General features: G+C 42.4%; 1 protein-coding gene across 4 annotated transcripts in view; it reads left to right on the top strand.

Annotated features, from left to right (window-relative positions):
* The window catches only part of TMLHE (trimethyllysine hydroxylase, epsilon), a 132110-nt gene that overhangs the window by 92314 nt on the left and 18990 nt on the right, over nt 1-20806 (top strand). For all 4 annotated transcript variants that reach the window (XM_069063725.1, XM_069063726.1, XM_069063724.1 and 1 more), the window contains 2 exons: nt 13226-13502; nt 18134-18253. In XM_069063725.1, the coding sequence (XP_068919826.1) occupies nt 13226-13502; nt 18134-18253 (397 nt within the window). The remainder of the gene's footprint in view (nt 1-13225; nt 13503-18133; nt 18254-20806) is intronic.

The raw sequence follows: 20806 nt of genomic DNA, 5'->3' as shown, positions 1-20806 counted from the left end.
AATTATTGTTTTTCCATGTAGGAATGTTAATAGTTCAACTTTGGTAAGTTCCTTATGATTTCTTATCCCTGTTTACCTTCTCATGCTTCTCTTGCTTCTTGTATCTGAATGTCTAATTTTCTACTCAGCTCTGGGTTTTTCATCAAGAATGCTTGAAAGTCCTCCATTCCACTAAATGACCATATTTTCCCCTGAAACATGATACTCAGCTTTGCTGGGTAGGTGACTCTTGGTTTTAATCCCAGCTCCTTTGACCTCCGGAATATCATATTACAAGACCTTCGATCCCTCAGTGTAGAAGCTGCCAGATCCTGGGTTATCCTGATTGTGTTTCCACAATATTCAAATTGTTTCTTCCTGGCTGCTTGTAATATTCTCTCCTTGATCTGGGAATTTCGGGAACTGGCTATAATATTCCTAGGAGTTTTCTTTTTGGGATCTTTTTCAGGAGGTGATCGGTGCATTCTTTCAACCTCTATTTTGCCCTCTGGTACTAAAACATCAGGGCAGTTATCTTTGAGAACTTCCTGGAGGATGATTTCTAAGTTCTTACTTTGATCATGGCTTTCAGGTAGTCCAATAATTTTTAAATTATCTCTCCTGGATCTATTTTCCAGGTCAGTGGTTTTTCCCATGACATATTTCACATTGCCTTCTCTTCTTTCATTTATTTGGATCTGTTTAACAGCATCTTGATTTCTCATAAAGTCATTAGCTTCGATTTGCTCCAATCTAATTCTGAAGCAATGGTTCTCCTCAGTGAGCTTTTGAGATTCTTTTTCTATCTGGAAAATTCGGCTTTTTAATGCATTCTTCTCCTCATTGCCTTTTTGAGCCTCTTTTGCCATTTTAGTCAGTGTATTTTTAAGGTGTTATTTTCCTCAGTTAGGCTGTTGACTCTCATTTCGTAATTTTCTTGCATCGTTCTCATTTCTCTTCCCAATTTTTCCTCCACTTCTCTTATCTGCTTCTTAAGGTCCTCTATGGCCTGTAACCAGCTTGTATTTTCCTTTGAAGCTTTTGGTGCAGGAGTTCTGACTTCACTGTCTCCCTACTGTTCCATGCTTTGCTCCTTTTTGTCCCCAAAATAGGAGTGTAATGTTGGAATCTTCTGTCTGCTTTGTTTCCTTTACCACCTGGTCATGTTGTCCCTCAGTCACTTGACCCCTGGGCTTTTTGCCACAGTAGGACTCTGCCACCAGAAAGGGGAGCTTTCGTCCCAAACGCTGGGGTTTTCTCAGCTGCTGGTGGTATTAGATGGGTGTCCTTTCTGAGGTCTCCACATGCTCTGGCAAGCTGGACACACGCCCCAGGACCTCCACTCTAGACTGCAATCCAGATCCAAGCAGGCTAAAGCAAGAGCGATTACCCCTCAGATTGGTGCTGGGTCCTCCTACACTCTGCGGGCCAGGAGCTGAAGCTGCCAAGTGGAGCTGGCTGGCTGTGCTGGTGTGTCAGCGGCTTCTCTCCCCGGGGGCAAAAGCCGATGCACTCCCACTAACTGGGTCCCAAAGTCTAGACTACACTGACCTCTCACTTTGCCCTTCACATCTATGTGTTGATAAATTTGGAAATGGCCACAGCTGCTGCTGATCTGGAGTCCCTCTGGCCGGGGGATGGTCAGGCCCACCCTGGGGCTAAAGCCATGGTGTGGGGCTGGGCTCGGCTCCCAGGGCACTGCGCTGGTCTGTCGGGCTGTCCTCATCAAGAGGTTAGCTTCTCTGTGTCATTTTGTGGGTTCTGCAGCTCCAGAGTTTGTTTAGAGTCCCCTTTTTTACATGGATTGGGGATGGTGGAAGCCAGAGCAGCTCGGAGGTCGTACTTCTACTCTGCCCCCCCACACCATTTCTGATCCAGTCATCTGTTATACCTTGCTATTCCTTACACATCCTTACCTACATCTGCTTTTATGTCTTCCACCTACATGCCTTTTCATTGGCTATGGCTCTTGCCAGGAATGCCTTCCCTTCCTCACCCTTGCCTCTTAGAATTTGTAGTTTCCCTCAAAGCTCTTCTCACAGGCCACTTACTTATGAGGGTTTTACCTGCCCCCCCCCCCCCCCGCCCCAGCTACTGTGCTTTTTCACCAAAATTTTCTTGTTTGTACTTGTATATATGTTGTTTCCCCCTATAACATGCAAGCTCCTTGGGGGCGGAGACCATTTCCGCTTTCTTCTTTGTATTCACAGCTTGGTGCACAGTAGTCTTTAATTAACAAAGATCATTTTTTTCTTTTGTTGATTAATTTAGCAGTCTTTGGGTCCCCCTGCTGGGGAGTGGTAGTACAGCAGACAGCCCTGTCATTGCAGCTAAAAACAGATTGAGACAATGATGTCATACGCTGTCTGAGAGACAAGAACCCTCAAATATTAGTAATTAGTGCAATCAGGGCGAGGGAAAAGAGGAATCTTGGGCCAGGGTGTACCCAGGATATGTAGAGGCTATGTCAGAGATGAGCAAGTAAAGGTGTAATTCAGAAGCTAGGACAGCCCATCCCCAGTATAATCAGGGCTGTGCCCCCATGTAACAGAGGGGCAACATATTTTGCCTGTTTTCCCTCACTTCATTCCATTTTTTTTCCAAGAGAGACTTTAATTCCTGCCAGGAAGGGGAGCAGGAGATTGGGGCTGGAAGCTCCCGCTCTGTTCTCTTCAGAGAGAAGGGGTACTGCACTCTAGTAATCTGCTCCCTTCAATGTTAAGGGTTAAACCACATCTTGGCTATGTGATCTCCAGGTTCAGACTAAACTTCTGGTTGCTAAGCATTAATGGGGAAAGGAAGACCCCAAACTTTATTCCAAGGCTTGATTTGAATTCACACTATGAACTCACATAGGAAATAGAAAAGAAACCCATTTATCTGGGTTGATAGCAAAAGAGAAATCAGAAAAAGTATATGTAAGAGAACATATACCAGAAAATACAGAGTTAATGAGGTCTCCCATTGGGAGTAAGGTAATTCAGCCCAACTAATAGAGGAAATCCTAGATCTCACCCTAGCAGGAGATGGGAACATGATGGAGACTGCCAGCTCTTCTCATGTCAGCTTCTTCCCAGAGCCTTATTTTCCCTTCAGCAACCTAAAGTGGGGTTGGCATCTTCCATTTTTCCCTCAAAGCTGGAAGTTAGAAGTGCCCAAAGCTACTGAAGAGAACAGAGACTGAAGAATTTGAAGAGACCAAACCTTTCCTCTTTCTCACTTTTGCCACCTGCACCCTACCCCTCATGCAGGTGTGGGGCATGGTCTCTACCAATGAAGAGAGTCCCATACCAGTGAACTTTGGGACTCATACTTACACCAGAATCCGAGAGTAATTGTGAAACATTCATAGCCAAAGGCTCAGAAATTATTTGGGTAGGTTGCTAGTTAGACTAAAGCCAAGGGGGTTAAATGTTGTTGTTGGTCCATCACATCCATTTCTTCATGATCCCATTTGGGGTTTTCTTGGCAGAGACACTGGAATGGTTTTCCATTTCCTTCTCCAGCTCATTTTACAAGTAAGGAAACTGAGACAAACAGGGTGAAGTGACTTGCCCAGGGTCACATAGCTAGTAAGTGTCTGAGGCCAAATTTGAACTCAGAAAGATGAGTGTTCCTAAATGTAGGCCTGGCATTTTATCTAGGGAGCCAAGGTTGCTGAAAAATTAGGATTTGGGGGTGGCTAGGTGGCGCAATGAGTAAAGCACCGGCTCCGGAGTCAGGAGTACCTGAGTTTGGTTCCAGCAGACTTTAACACCCACACAAAAAAATTAGTTGTGTAACCTTGGGCAACTTACTTAACCCCAATTGCCCTCCAAAAGGCAAAAAAAAGAAAAGTTAGGATTTTGTCTGGTCATTCCCACTCTCTCACCTTCAATGTCTCCCTATTTACTGACTCCTTCCTATCTATGTTTCAAGTTCCTCTGACTCTTCCCACTCCTTGCTGGCTCTACCTACCCTGAGGAGTTCAGGAGTATCTCATTTCTAATGTCATTGACTCAAACTCTCACTGGTTCTTTTGCCTTCACTATTATATGCCAGTTCCAATTAACCACTTAACATCAATTAGCTTTTATAAAAGGCATATTTCCTTTGAAGATAAAACAAAAAGTAGAAACATTCCCCCCAGCAATGTGGGGGTATACTCCCTTGATCCCACCTGGATCTGGAAAGAATGGGCTCACTCAGCACAATTTCTACATTGCCTTGGTCCTACCAAGTTCATGTTGTTGTTATCATATTTAAATTAATCATTGCCAAATGAAAGTCCTTGTCGCAAATTACTGATGGCCTGAAGGTTGCTCCTGAAAGGCATTCCTAGCTCCTAGGGGCCTTGATGCCAAGCTGGCTCCAGAACCCAAACAGGGACAGCAGGCTACCCAGACCCTTCAAAACTCCTAAGTTTACGATTTCCAATTACTTCACCTAAAATAGAAAAGAACAAATACAAAAATAAAAAGATAGAGGGCCATTTCCATGGGACCATGTATAGGCCTCAAAGGGGAGAAGGCTTCTCCCCTTTCAGCATTATCTTTTACCAGACACCATTAACAAAGGATTCAAACCAAGAGAGAGAACTGCTGAAAAAGCGAATGTCCAAGGCCTCTTTGAAAATGCCTCTTGTTTCAGTTCCACAAGTGCAGCTAATCAAGGAAGCTTCTCTAACTGGTTAGCAGTCTAGAACCTGTTCCAGAATGTCTGGGCATATTTTACTGTCTTTCCAAAGCACTTCCATTACATATTATCTTGATTATCCTAGAAACAGGTTCTCTACGCTCTCCCACATGGCTAATTTGTGTCAACTAAGCATGCTGAAGGGCCACTAGGTAGTGTTGCAGTGGATAGAGTACCAGTGGATAGAGTATCAGGAAGAGTTGTCTGTCTGAGTTCAAATCCGGCCTCAGACACTTACCAGCTGTGTGACTCTGGGAAAGTCACTTAACCCTGTATGCCTCAGTTTCCTCATCTGTAAAATGAGCTGGAGAAGGAAATGGCAAATCATTCCAGTATCTTTGCCAAGAAAAGCCCAGATGGGGTCACGAAGGCTCAGATACAACTGAAATGACCCAATAACAACAAGCATGCTGATAAACTCTGTACATGTATTGGTCTACCTCCAAACATGCCCAAGTTTCCCTCTTCCTTAATAATTCTTCATTTAGGGGCGGCCAGGTAGCACAGCGAGTAAGAGCACCGGCTCCAGTGTTGGGACGACCTGGAGATCGAATCCCGGGCTCAGACACTCAGCACCACACCCAGAAATAACTGGCCGTGTAACCTTGAGCAAGTTACTTAACCCCGATTGCTTAAAAAAAAATCTTCATTTAACACTTCCATTCTCTCAAGACCTAATTCTCTCTTCTCTTTACTGCCAAATTCCCAGCTATTACCACAACCTCTAGCCACAAACTGTTCTCTCCAACATTACCAGTGCTCTTTTCACGGCTAACTCCAGTGGTCTTTTCCCTCTTCTCTTTCTCCTTGATCTCTCTGCATATCTTGACTTGGTTAGCCTCTATTCCTTTGCTTTCTATGACATTGCACTCACTGTGTTCTCCTTATACCTTATGGGCTCATAAACTGAGCTCTGCAAAGGACCTTAGAGGTCAACTAATCCATCCTCTTCATTCAAGTATAGAAAGGTTAAGTGACTTGTCCAGAATCAAATGCAAACAGTAAGTGACAGAATTAGGCTTTGAATTCAGGCCCTTTAAGTCCCAAACCAGTGCTTTTTCTACTGCACTACACTTGATGCCTGTTGGAAGACTTCTTAAGTCTCTTTCAGTGATTCAGTGTCTTCCTCCCATAACTTGGGTTCCTCTCAAGGCTCTGTCATTACCATTATTTCAATTGTCACCTCTACAGAGATGACTTCTAAATTAATGTGTCTCCCTGAAACTCTAGTGATCTCTAATTTCTTAGTTTACATATTCACCTGGATATCCTACTAACACTTCAGTCTCAATGTTGCCAAAACTGAATTCAATACCTTCCTCCCTAAACTTGCTCCTCCTCTCAGATTCCCTTTTTGTTGATAACACCATCATCTTCATGGTTACTTTTGCTCAAAACCTTGAAATTATCTTTTAATTTTTCCTCTTTTCTCTTCCCTGCTCAGATCTGGTTAGTTTGCAAGTATTGTAGAATACATATACATACTATCTCCCTCAGATAAAACTTTAATCACCCTCATAGGCTCATAAAATTTGTAATCTGAAGGGACCTTGGGAATCATCTATCCCAACATTTTAATTTTATTTGATATATGACTTTAGGCAAATTCCTTAACCTTTTTTCATCTGAACTCTGGCTAATCTCCTCTTCAGCCTCTGTCTTCTCTAACGCATCCTTCACATGCCTTTGTAAAAGCTATCCTTACTGCCTGAAATATATGTCCTCCTCATTTCTCCTTTTAGAAGCCTCTCTCTTCCTTCAAGATTCTTCTCAGTGGCCATATTCTCCATAAAGATATAATGAACCTCCCTAGCCGAAAGTTTTCTTTCTTTCCCTCCTCAGATTTCTCTGGAGTCATTTGTCTGGGCTTTCTTCTTTGTCCCCATAACAACCTAACTTATATTATTCTTATTTATGTGCATTTTGTATCTCTTCTTCAGCAGTAAAATGAAAGCTTCTTGAGGGCAAAGTATGTGTTATTGTTTAGTCATTGTACTCTTAATGCATGCACTTAATGCATGGAACTCAAGCTGCCTCCCAGAAGCCTAGATCTTTTTATTCTAGAGGTGTACCCCATCCTTGACTGATGCTCTCACTGTATGGTGTAAGCAATCCCTACTGCTCCCTGATGAATCATTTGCCCTTGTTGAGTTTCAGGTCCATCTAATACCTATTTCCCTTTGATGTATATAACTACCTTTTTGGGGAATGTCTAGCTAACTCTCTGTTTAAGTCCCATATCTGTCAATCTGTTACCTTATTCTCAATGTTGCCTTCTTAAGAGCAGATTTTATTTCTTAAATGGGGCAGTATTTCTCCAAATCACCACCAATGGGTCAGCCTTTGGCTCATTGGTGGCCCATGTTGCCTCTCCCTCCAGTTCAGTTTTTAGAGAGAACCCTTTTATAATCAAGGCAAGTGACTCCTAATACTTTAACCTCTAACCAAGCCTTATCCACCGTATTCCCCCAATTTGATTTCCATCACTCCCTCCTGACAACCCTGCCACACTTGCTTCAAATGCTCCAAATTTCCATTTCAAGGCTAGACTTTTTTTAAAAAAATATTTTTATTTTTAGTTTCAAATTTTCTCTCTCCCTCCAGCCCATTTCCCACCCATTGAGAAGGCAAACAGAATGATACCCATTCTACATATGAAGTCATGCAAAACCTATTTCCACATTAGCCAGGTCATGGGGGGAAAGTAGCAAGAAAAAATCAAGAAATAAAGGGAGAAAATCTGAGTTCATCAATTTTCTCTCTAGAGGTAGATAACATTTTTTCATCTTGAGTCCTTTGGAATTGTCATGGATCATTGTATTGATCAGAGTTGTTAAGTCTTTCACAGTTGATCTTTACAATATTGCCAATATTGTGTACAGTGTTCTCCTGGATCTGCTCACTTTGCATCAGTTCACATAAGTCTTCCCAGGTTTTTCTGAAATCATCCATTGTAATTTCTTAGAATTCAGTAATATTCTATCGCAGTCATATCCCATGACTTGTTAAGTCATTCCCAATGAATGAGCATCCCCTGAATTTCCAATTCTTCATGACCACAAAAAGAGCTGCTATAAATATTTTGTACATATGGGTCCTTTACCTTTTCCTTTAATCTCTTTAGGATACAGTCCTCATAGCAGTAATGTTGGGTCAGAAGATATACATAGTTTGGTACCCCTTTGGGAATAGTTCCAAATTGTTCTCCAGAATGGTTGGACTAGTATGCACAAGTGTCCCTATTTTTCCACATCCCCTCCAGTATTTGTCATTTTCTTTTTCTGTCATGTTAGCCAATCTGATGAGTGTGAGGTGGTACCTCAGAGTTGTCTTAATTTGTATTTCTCTAATTATTAATGATTTAGAGCATTTTTATATGACTATTGATAGCTTTGATTTCTTCTTCTGAAAACTATTCATATCGTTTGGCCATTTATCAATTGGGGAATGGCCCTTATTTTCATAAATTGAGAAATAATTTGAGAAATGAGACCTTTATCAGAGAAACTCACTGTAAAGATTTTTCCCCAGTTTTATGCTTCCCTTTTAATTTTGGTTGTATTGGGTTTTTCTGCAAACCCTTTTTAGTTTAATGTAATACAAATTATCCATTTTACCTCCTATGATCCTCTCTATCTCTTGTCTGGTCATGAACTCTTCCATTATCCATAATTCTGACAAAATTTTCCACACTCCCCTAATTTGCACATGACATTACCCCTTATGTCTAAATCATATACCCATTTTGGTCCTATCTTGGTATATGGGGTGAAATGCTATCCTATGCCTAGTTTCTGCCATACTGTTTTCCAGTTTTCCCATCATTTTTTACTGTTTGCTCTTGGTTTTAGATAGATACTACTTATCATTTTAAGAAAAGTTCCGTTTATTCCTATGCTTTCTAGTGTTTTAAATAGGAATGGGTGTCAGTTTTGTCAAACACTATTTCTGAATCTATTGATATAATCATATGATTTTTGTTGTTTTTGTTAATGTTATAATCAATTATACTGATAGTTTTCCTGAAATTGAACCCTGCATTCCTGGTATAAATCTCACCTGATCATAGTGTGATATATTCTTTGTGATACATTGCTGTAATCTCCTTGTAAATATTTCATTTAGAATTTTTGCATCAATATTCCTTAAGGAAATTGTTTTATAGTTTTCTTTCTCTGTTTTTGCTCTTCATGGTTTAGATATTGAAACCATATTTGTGCTATAGAAGGAATTTAATAAGACTCCTTCTTTACCATTTTTTTTCAACCAGCTTATGTAATATTGGAGTTAATTTTCTTTAAATGTTTGCTAGAATTCACTTGTAAATCCATTTGGTCCTGGGGATTTTTCTTAGGGAGCTCACTTATGGCTTATTTCATTTCTTTTTCCAAGATAGGGTTATTTAAGTATTCTATTTCCTCTTCTGTTTATCTGGGCAATTTATATATTTGTAAATATTAATTTTACTCATATTTTTAAAGTTTTATTAGCATATAGTTGGGCAAAATAGATCCTAACAATGGTTTTAGTTTCATTTTTACTATTTGTGCATTTACTTTTTCGATACTGGTAATTTGATTTTCTTCTCTTTTTTATCCATGCCTGGAATGCACTCCCTCCTCCTCCCAGCCTCTTAGGATTCCTAGTTTCCTTTAAAGTTCAGCTCATATGCAGCCTCATAATGGATTCCTGGACTTAGCTTTGTTTTGATGTGCCTATTTGACTGTTTAACCCATTCCTTCCTCCAAGGTCCCTTTGACCTATAGCCTTTCTTCCCTAAGAGGAGTATTTTCACCTGTTACCTCATTCAGTTCCCAGTAATTCTCCTGGTGGGCAATTCAACCTGTCATCAGGTATTGGACCAAAGCATTCTGCATGCAGTTTTCTCTGGGTACCTCATCCTTTCTTCCCTGCCACACCATTCTCTCAAGAGCATAGGTTCCTCTGCTGTTCTAGCTTCAGTTCTAGCATGTAACAAAATGAGCTTTATTTCATGGGAGCTAGTATTTCTGTTCCCTCAATTTTAAATGGAAAGCTGTCTCTTCCTGGAGTCATGTGGAGTTCTTCCTAACCCTTTACTGCCTTACTATGACACCTGATGTGTTTTGCTCAGGGATATTTGCTTGCTATGGCCGGTTTCCTTTGATGGGCTGTGGAAGGCAATAAGGTCTGAGATAGGGAAGAAACAAGAGAAGTCACAGACTATATTACACAAAACATATTACCTCCATGTTGCAGAGATGGATGTACTTGGCACACTAACTGGTTGTTTTATGTTCTGCAACATTTAAAAATGTATTTCCCAACATCAGTTTCTAAGGGTGTTTTGTAATCTCAGTAGCAGGATTCTTATCCCCTGTAATTCTGCCTTTGATTCTTGGATAAAAGATATTGGCAGCATCATGAGTGGACTGATATCAAAATGTTTCTTGTTCTCAATAATGTCTTTCATTTTTCTCTATTCTGCTCTTAGAAGTAGAAAGGCCTGTGGGTGGATGTATACTAAATTGATTTTCTCAAGGCCATTTGATGAGGAATGTGTGATCGAAATGAATTGATTCAAATGCAGTAGTTGCTGTAATTATTTTACATGAAAGTATTAGATGAGCACTTTCATTCTAAAAATAAATCATAAGCCCATTTAAAAAACATATTTTTCAGGGTTTAAAGATCCTCAACAGAGAACCAGGAAAACTGAAAGTATGGCTCAGCTCTTCCACTGACTTTATTTGTGTCCTTAGGTAAATAATTTTCAAACTTCTCAGTTCCCACCATCATCTGTAAAAATGATTTTGTAATGAACAAGTGAATGAAAAACTCAGCCACTGCACAGGCATTGATTAAGCGCCTACTATGGGACACAAAGAAAAGCAAAAATACAATCCAATAAAAATGCCCTTGATGAGCTCCCACATTCTGCGGGGAGAGACAATATGCAGACAGTTCCATAGGCCAGCTAGCTGCAGGGCTGTGTTGTACGTGGCTTTCCTTCCGAGGAACAAGCATCTTTTAGTTTTGTGGCTGCAGCGGCCATCTGCAGTGATCTTTGAGGCCAAGAATACAAAATCTGACGCTGCTTCCATTTTTTTTCGCCTCTGTTTGCTGGGAAGTGGGATGGGACCAGTTGCAAGATCTCAGTTGTTTTTAGTGTTAAGCTTCAAGCCAGCTTTTACACTCTCCTCTTTCACCCTCATCAAGAGTCTTCTTAATTCCTCTTCACATTCTGTCACCGGAGTAGTCTCGTTAGTATATCTGAAATTGTTGCTATTTCTCCTAGCTTTAATTCTGGCTTTTGATTCCTCCAGCCTGGAATTTCACATGATGCACTCTGCATATAAGTTAAATAAATAAGGTGACAATATATGGCCTTGGCATACTCCTTTTCCAATCTTAAACCAATCAGTTGTTCCATGTTCGGCTCTAACTGTCGCTTCTTGGCTCTGGCAATGGTCCAGGCATGAGAAGATGAGGGCCTGCACTAGGAGGATGATAGTGCACCCAATAGTGATTGGTTGGGAATCCCTATGCTGATGTTTCTCAGATTGGTTTGTCCAGCCCTGACGGCTTCTTTCCAGCTCTTCTATGGCCTCTCTGTCAACCTCCAGGCTTGTATCTCCAACTACCCACTGGGCATCTTGAACTCAACATTGTCAATAACTAAACTCATTTTCTTTCCCCCTAAACCTTCCTTCCTCTTAACTTCCCTGTTACTGTCAAGGGTGCAGTCCTCTAGGTTCACAAACTAGGTGACTTCCTACTATGTCTCATCTAATCAGTTGTCAAGACTTGTCTTTTATATGAGGCACAGTAGATAGCATGCCAGGCCTAGAGTCAGGAAGACCTGAGTTCCTATCTGGCCTCAGACACTTACTTGCTGTATGACCCTGGACAAGTCACTTCACCCTGTTTGCCTCAGTTTCCTCATCTATAAAATGAGCTAGAGAAGGAAATGGCAAACCACTCTAGGATCTTTGCCAAGAAAATCCTAAATGGGGCCACAAAAGGCTTGACGTGACAGAAATGACTGAAGTCTTCTATATGCCCCTTCAGTCCTCTGACACTGCTACCATTCTGGTGCACTCTCATCACTTTGTGCCTGGACCTTTATACTTACTAAGTGTGTGACCCTGGGCAAGTCATTTGGCCTCTGCCTCCCTCAGTTTCCTTATCTACCAAATAGGGATAATAATAGCACCTCCTTCCAGGGTTGTTGTGGGGATCAAATGAGATAATAATTGTGAAGCTCTTAGCACAGTACTTGGCACCTAGTAAGTGCTGTATAAATGTTAGCTATTATTACAGCTCACCCTCCAGTCAGCTCATTGATCTTCATAAAGCACAGGTCTGGCCATGTCACCCTATTAACTCAGTAAACTTCTGTGGCTCCTTATTGCCCCCAGAATCAAATCTCAGATCATCTGTTTAGCTTTTCCAATCTTAAACCAATCAGTTGTTCCATGTTCAGATCTAACTGTTGCTTCTTGGCCTGCATATAGGGTTAATAGAAGATAATCTCAGAGGAAAGGCTTCCTGTATAAGCCAAGAGGCAGAGGTGAGAAGGGAGAGCATGCCAACCATGACTGTCAGCTAGTGAAAAGGCCTTCATAACTTGTCCCCTTCCTGGTTTTCCAGAATTCTTCCACCTTGCTCCCTTCACCCTGCCCCAAATATACTGTATAGTCAAGTGGCACTGGGCTTGTTCTTTCCCAGGCTCCATCTTGATCCATCTCCCAATTCTGGGCATTCACTGGCTCTACCCCAAGCCCAGACCTCTCTCCCTCCTCATCTCTGTGCCCTGGGTTCCCTGGCTTCCTTCAGGTCTCAGCCTTTTTCTAGTCCTCCTTGATCTCAGTGCTTTTCCTCTAATACCATCTACAGTTTCTTCAGTATTTACACTGAGCTGTCTCCAGGTTTCCTTCATTAGAGCATGATCTCCTTGAGAATAGGGACTGTTTTTTGCCTTTCTTTGAACCTGCAGAGCTTTGCTCAGTGACTGGTCCATAGTGGGTACTTCAGAAATGCTTCTTGAAGCCATGGACTTGGATGAGGGGAGAGTTTGGTTTTGGACAGTAAAAAGCATTCACTTGATGCTCACTATGGACAAAGCTCTGTGCTGAGCACTGACTGAGGAAATAAAGAGAACAGTAAGACTATTCTCCAGAAGCCTACATTCTAATGGGAGAGACAACAATGCAAATGGCAGCTTTCACCTGCAAGTCGGATTTTTTCATTTCCTTCATGATCTTTAGGGGGCAGTGGCAAAGTAGATGGTAATATATATTTTTAAAATGATTTCCATTGATAAAATGATATTCCTTTCTAATCTTGAGCCATTTTATAGTGTCAAAGACTTGCTTTGGCTATGAGAAGGTTCTTTTCTGAGTCTTCAGTAGCTGGGGCTGTTGAGGGGGTAGGTACTGCCATAAACTTTTAAACCTACTAAAATATTGCTTATTGAAGAATGTGGCCCTGGGTAACTGCTTACTGAGAGTTCCAGTTTCATCCAACGAGCTCCCAGGGACCCCATCCAGATAGCACATTTTGTGACATTCCCTTTCTTTCCCCTCTGAAGGGCCCGATGGTCATGTGACCAGGTACAGTTTGGAGTGGCTGCTGAAGAATAGCTACGAAGGGCAGAAGCAGGCCGTCCAACCTAGAATTTTGTGGAATGCGGAGATCTACCGGCGGGCCCAGCTGCTGCCTGTCGATTTCCAGAGCTTCTTGGAGACCAAGGATGGCCTGAAGGAGTTTCTGCAAAACTTCCTGCTCTATGGAATTGCATTTGTGGAGAACGTCCCTCCAACTCGAGAAGATACAGAAAAGTTGGCAGGCAGAATCAGTTTGATCAGGTAAACTTTAATAAGACATAGCCAACATCTGATTTCTCAAGTCTACCATGATTATTGTACAGAGCCCGAGGGTCAGAAATCAAACAGAACTTGATTGCTCATTCTCATGCATAAATTCAAAATATTAGGTGGCAGTAAGGCCTCTGATACTTCTTTTTATGCTGCAGTTTCTAATATAGAGGCATATGGAGCAATCCAAGAGATTTTGCAGCCCATTGATTCTCTAAGTGTGAAGGGGGCAGTATGGGATTGCCCTTTGGAAAGGTCCATTCTAGAAACTAAAACAAAGGGAAGGAAAGGTGATTCTGAATCTACTCGTTGCTGTTCCCTGACAAAACTCTAGAATACATTACATATTAAAAGGCAAGAATTCACATGGGTTCAGGAGGGAGTCATGAACTGCCTCAACTTTCCAGGGGAGAATAGAAACAGGTGTGGCAAGAGGGGGATTTAAGTAAGAGGCAAGTACAGGCCTAGAGAATCTCTGTTCCAGCTCAGCCAAAAGGGATATGATCAAATGCCTCAGCAGCTCATTCCAATGCCATGCAATAACCAAGTGCTGGGGGCACAAATACAGGGACCTTAAGGACATGCCAACATTCTTCTCTTCAGATCCAACATGTATTTTGCACAAAACATAAGCAGAGTAAATATAGGGTGATTTGATGGGCGGTGGTGGGGGGTAGAGGGCAAGCACCTAACACCTGAAGAGATTGGGAAAGGAGGTGGCCCTTGACTTGAGCCTTGATTCCCCAAGGTTGAAGTGGAAGGTGAGGAGGAAGGAAGACCTTCCAAGCCAGGCAGCCAGACCCAGGGGTAGAAGGTGAAATGTTGTATATAGGTAGGAGTGTTTGGCTACAGCAGAGAATGAATGAGAAGGAGTCTAGAGACATAGGTTGGAGTCAATCTCTGAAGGACTGTAACCAACCAGAGGAACTCCTGTTTTCTCTAAGTGTCAATGGGAGCTGCTGAAGCTTCTTGAGCAGGAGAACAGCATGGTAATTCATTCCCATACTCTAGAAATATCAGTCTGTTAGTTGTGTGGAACATAGGATGGGAGAGACTGCAGTCAGGGAGACCAGTTAGGAAGCTGATACTAGAAAATGGGCTAGGCTGGGGATTTTCTATTGGATTCATATCACAGACAGGGATTGAAGCCTGATGAGGTAGATGTGGGCAGCCTGAGCCGTAAGAAGTCTGCAGGCCAAGGAGAGAGGAATGGGGAGAGGCCAAAGCTAGAGTCTCAGTATGGACTTATTCTCAGTGGCTTTTGGTTGGTTGTGTCCATAGAATGATTGGGAGGCTGGGGGAGGGAGGTGAGGGCACTGGACTTGAATGCCAAAGAGAAGTCACTTAACTCCTATGGGCAGTCACTTTCTCTCTTGTATTCTGGGGATGATTTTAGTTATTGCTGAGAGTTCACAAGGTTGCTGTTTGAAAAACATTCTGTAAGCTCTATGATTTTGAATCTGCTGTGTGATTTGCTGTGGCATGCTGGTGGCAGCCCTGAGCTCACTTTAGGAGCCCAGGAATTACTCCTGCCTTCATCCCATATCAACTGTTCGATGGCAGGCTATAAAATGATGCAAAGAATAAACACCTATCTGGTCTGCTCCGTCAGGATCAAATGGGAGAATAGAAAAGAAAGCTGGGGACTACCAAGCCCTTTCCAGATCAGAAGTCTCAATGGCATCGATCTTTTTGCTGTCCCCAGAGCAGCCATTTCAAGGGGTCCAGCCCATTAGGGCAGATCTGTTCCCCCAGCTCATCGGCTACATCTTCGGTGTGTGACCATGGGTTCTCTGTATCCCATGCTTTTTCCCTCAGGGTGGAGCGTAGGTAAAAGCTTGTTCCTTAAAAGTTTCCAGGAGTTTTATCCTCTGTACAAAGGAGGTAGAGATGGATTTGATGACCCTTTAAGTCCCTTCCAACTCTAAGATCTTCATTAGATTTCTCTGGTGGACTCAGGCTCTCACAGCCCTAACAGCATCCTCTCTCAGGATATCCTGTGATAGACAGCTTGAGACCTGGACTGATTGGAGATTGTGGGGCTGAGAAGCACAAGGGAAATTTTCAAATTAAACTGAGTGCATGGATGTGGTTAGCTGCTTCCCAAATCTGGCCTGGGTGGCAAACATATGCAGAAAACTGGAGATTACTGTGGCAGCAAGAGGGAGGGAGGGAAGACTGAGGATCTCTGTTGTTGCAGCTGTGGAGCCCCAGGAATATTGCAGTGCATATACTTGTATACATTTGGGTTCCATGTAGTGGCAAATAACGACTACATGTATTCCACATACATGTCCCAAGCATGTCCCAGGAAGGGAGAGTAGCAGAGGGTTCCCACCAGGTCTCCAGCTTCTCCAGCCCACACTCTATAACACACCACCTAGAAGATGCCCTTCAACCCAGGGCTGAGGGGGAGGGAGTGATCTCTGATCTTAACAGTCTATAATGATGGACTAAATGAATTCAGGAAGAGGAAATGTGGAATGGAGAGAAACATGAAGTTCTACACTAGAGTTTCAAAGATCATACATGACAGACAGGGGAGATGCCCATGAACAGATCCTCAGAGTCTTCCTACATACAACTCAGTATACTAACAATGATCTAATCTTGGGCTGTAATCAGAGAGATACACCATGCAGGCTGAGGAAGTTGCTAGTCCCGCTGTCACTTGCCCTGGTCAAACTGCATGTGGTGTAGTGGGGATGGGGGAGCACATTTTGAAAAGGATATTTTTGGGGCAGGTAGGTGGCACAGTGCATAGAGCACTGGCCCTGGAGTCAGGAGGACCTGAGTTCAAATCTGGCCTCATACACTTAACACAAAAACTAGCCATGTGACCTTGGGCAAGTCACTTAACTACAATTGCCCTACCTCCCTGCCCCCCACCAAAAAGAAACAAGAAAAAGAAAAAAAGAATATTTTTAAATTGAAGAGTATCCAGAGTAAGGCAACCAGGAGGAGGAAAGCCTGTGAGGCTTAGTTAAGGGAACTGGGTATATCTAGCCTGGAAAAGAGAACATTGGGGGATGGAGAACATCGTAAGTATCTTCAAGTACTTAAAGGACCATCCTGGAGAAGAGGGATTAGACTGCCTCTGCTTGGTTGTGGATGACAGAATCAGGAGCCACAGGTAGAAGTTGCAAAAAGGAATCCAGGTTGATGTTAGGAAAAAACTTCCCAAGAATGAGAGCTATCCCAAAGTGGGAGGGGCCACTCTGGGAAGGGAGAGATCACTTTCACTAGAGGTTTTCAGGCAAAACCTGGCTGGCCAATCGTTTGTACTACAGAAGAAATTCTTATTGAGGTCTAGGCTAGACTAGATGGTTCCTGAGGTACTTCTCACCTTTAAGGTCCTATAATTTGTTGAATTAGATTGATAGTTGAATAGATAGATAGTTGAATGAGATAACTAGTGTCAAATGACAGAATCACACATTCAGTAAGATCTCAACCTAGAAAGGTGAGCTAAAACGTAGGAGAGATGAATAGGCACAAGTGTAAAGTCTTGTACCTCAATTAAGAAAAATCAGTTTGGCAGGGTAGAGAATGGGAGGAAAGAGGGTCATCTGGCTTAATAGGGGTTTGTGGGCAAAAGGCGTGAAGTTCACAATTGACCATCTGTTCCATGAAATGTAAAGTGATCAATGAAATCTCTTCCTACTGCAATCCTGATGATCCTTTCAATTCTTCTAACACTTCACCTAGATTTATCTCAGTCCTTCCAATAGCCCAGTGAGGAGACAAAGCACATGGTGTGTATCATCACTGCAATAAAGCAGCTGAGATTCCAAGTTTAAGTCATTTTCTCAGCAAATGAACCAGGAATAAACTCTCCTGCCTTTATGCTTTTTGCAAAAGCACTAGTTTTGGGGTGTCCTTCATTGGGCAGCTCCCATTTGAACAGATTTGCCAGCTGTGTTTGGGTCTTAGGTGCCACAGTCTTAGGACACAGATGAAAAGCATCTATTACCTGGATGGTTGGGGGTATGAAGACTATGGCCAGAAAGAAAGAGGAAGGAAATGGGGATGGTTTGCCTGAAAACAAAGGATCCGTAGGGAGGTAGGGGGTCTCATGCTTATCCTCAGATATTTGTGGGTCTGTCATAAGTAAGCCAGTCAACATGGAGTTAAAGTTCACAGAGAGCTCTATCTTAGCTGACTATATGAAACAACTTCCTGGCCAGAGATAGCCCAAGAAATTAGCCCCCTTGGAAGTGAGCTCCCCATCGTTGGAGGTATTCAAGCCAAGGCTGAATGCCTACCTGTTAGGGTGCTGTGGGGTAGATGCAGCTTTTGGGTGAGGGTCATGTTGAATAATCTCCAGAGTCCTTCCAACTCAGATTTTCTAGTCTGAGGTTCTAAGAGGCCGCTCAAGGTTTCAGAGCCCTTATAATGCCGACTTGTTGACAGGGAGATCAGTGAGCAGGCCTTTGCCGAGGATATTGCCATATGCAACTTTGATGAAATTGTTATTTTTTTTTCCAGATAGCAGCCTGGTTGTCTTATTGGTTGCCATGGAAAAAATTAAGAAAGTATTTCAGGGTAGATAGCAGGAAGAAGATTGAAGGGGAAAAAATTAAAATGTCAAGCGATTCATCTTTCATCTCTTTATCTTGCAGAGAAACCATCTATGGTAGGATGTGGAATTTTACTTCGGATTTCTCCAGGGGAGACACAGCATACACCAAACTAGCCCTGGATCGACACACAGACACCACTTATTTCCAAGAGCCCTGTGGGTATGTGAAACAACTAACAAGGATCAGAGCTTGCTTCTCAGGCTGATTGCAACTGTGTGTACTCTGTAGGCTGCTGGCCCTTTCAGTGACATATCAAAATCTTGCTTAAAGGCCAGTCATTTGCATTGTTTTTTTTCTTGTCCTTGTCCTCCTGGAAGCACATTCTATGATTTAATAGTCCTCACCAGCCTCCTTTTAGTTGGGTGAACCCTAACATTTTAAATGGGAAAAGGAAGTTATCTAATTATAGAGCCTTAGCTCTATACATTTACATTTTATCGAGTTGATTTTTTCCCAAAGCCGTTGACATCTTTAAGTAATTTTGTCACATAGAGTGACTTTCTGTGGGATAGGGAAAAATTCCTTTCTCTACACATTTTGAAAAGAAAACCAATAACAAGGTATCTGTCCTTCCTGTCCCCTGACACATTGCTGTTTTCCTCTTCCTTTGAAATGTTAATCCTCCTAAACAGGATGTGCTTTTCCTTTGATTAAAGCAGGAAGGACACAGAAAGGGTGACATTAAAAGGGGGAGATCATTGTCTCTCACTGGAAAGGAGGTCAGGGAAGGGAGAGTTAGTCAGACGTTACCACTCCGACCTCATCTAGCTGGCCCTCCTTACCCTGCCCCCACCAGGAGGACTGCGATGAGCTGCTGACGTCACTGTTCCTGCCAGCTGCTACCTGCACATCTGACCTTCACTAGTGACTGCCACAGTTAATTTCTCAGCTGAACTAGGGAATGAAACACCAGTAAACCCCACTTCTGAGTCACTGGGCATCGATGGCCAGGCCACCCTTCCCATTGAATGTCTTACACCTAAAGCTCTCGTTTACACCAACACTGCTGTGGAACCTAAAGTGAGTCATTAATGTTCCATAAATGCAGACCTGAAATCAGACTAATGGTGCTTTGTAAAAGCAACAAGACTAATGCAGCCTGTGCACAAAGGAGTCACCATTACTTATGCTAACTAGGAAGAGAGAAACATTCATATGACGTACACTTCTCAATGCTAACAATCAACTTCCTGAAAACATTTGTTTATATTACTTATTAGAAGATTAGAACATTAACATCACTAGAAACAAACCACCAAGAGATGTCTTAGGGCTTCCCAGTAAATGTCTTATGCAAGTACTCAACAACAAGGTTCTTTCTCTGCCCCTCTGAGGTGGTGGCCCTCAAGCTAACATGGGGGAATGCAAGGGTCAGCCTCAGACTGAAGACCAGGGGTCACTGGAGGGTTTCTTATAGTTCTAATTATGAGTATTAATTGGCTACACTCAAGTTCTGATCCATGACTGATTATCTAAGCTTATGATGAAAGAAAACTTCATTGTTTCTAATGAAAGCTATCCTTGTTGCTAAGTCGTTTCTGACTCTCCATGACCCCGTTTGGGGGTTTTCTTGGCAAAGACACTGGAGTGGTTTTGCCATTTCCTTCTGCAGTTCATTTTACAGATGAGGAAACTGAGGCAAACAGGGTGAAGTGACTTGCTCAGGGTCACACAGCTAGTAAGTAGCTGAGGCCAGATATGAATTCATGTCTTTCTGACTCCTGACTTCAAGTCTGGCACTCTATGCACTGCGTTACCTAGCTTCCCAAGAAGATGGAATATAAGATTCTCTACAGGACCAGCCTGAAAACAGGGTAAGACCTCAACTGACCTCAGCTGTGTAGGTGGAAAAGCTATGAGGCTTACTAGCCTCAGTCTTGGCCTGTGGCTAACTTTGTTGTTGTTGAGTGGTTGCAGTTGTGACCAACTCTTTTTCACCCCATTTGTGGTTTTCTTGAAAGATAATGGAGTGGTTTTGCCATTTCCATCTCCAGCTCATTTTATAGAGGAGGAACTGAGGCAAACAGGGTTAAGTGACTTGCCCAGGGTCACACAGCTAGTAAGTATCTGAGGCTGGATTTGAACTCACAAAGATGAATCTTCCTGCTTCCAAGCCCAGTGCTTTATCTACTACCCCACCTAACTGCTACCAATAACAGTTCTTAAGAACTACCTGTTTTTAAGTTCTTTCTCAGAAAATGCCTAGTTCCTTTTGAGATAGTTTAGGAAAACTCTTTAAGGCACCATGCTAGGTACAATGACAAAAAATGAAAAAAACAATCCCTTCACTTAAGAAGTTTACATTGGTGGGGAGGACAGAGTGGGAAAAGTTATCGAAAGTTAGCTGTTTACAGAGTACTAACAACTAAGGACATCAAGAAAAACTCCTAAACTGTTTTTTAAGAAGAGTTTTCCTAAACTATTTCAAAAGGAACTAGGCATTTTCAGAGGAGGGAAGACTGCAGTCCTGGGATGACTAACCTAGGTCAGGATGCTCAGATGCAGGAGATACAGTTTGGTTGGAACATAGACTTAAAAAGCAGAAGAATGTTTCATGAGCCTAGAAAGATAGGCCTTAAAGTCATTTACCTGCCATTTATCTTTTATCCTTGAAGTGATAGGAAGCCATCAGCAGTTAAAAAGAGGAGTGATGTACTCAGTTGGGCTTTAGGGAGATCATTTGGGCAGCTATATTTTTGATGGATACTTTTG

This window comes from Petaurus breviceps, unplaced genomic scaffold, assembly GCF_028583685.1.
Source record: "Petaurus breviceps papuanus isolate PSGF00001 unplaced genomic scaffold, PetGlider_PUasm1.0 90601, whole genome shotgun sequence".
Taxonomy (NCBI): domain Eukaryota; kingdom Metazoa; phylum Chordata; class Mammalia; order Diprotodontia; family Petauridae; genus Petaurus; species Petaurus breviceps.
This window is presented reverse-complemented; position numbering and strand designations above follow the sequence as displayed.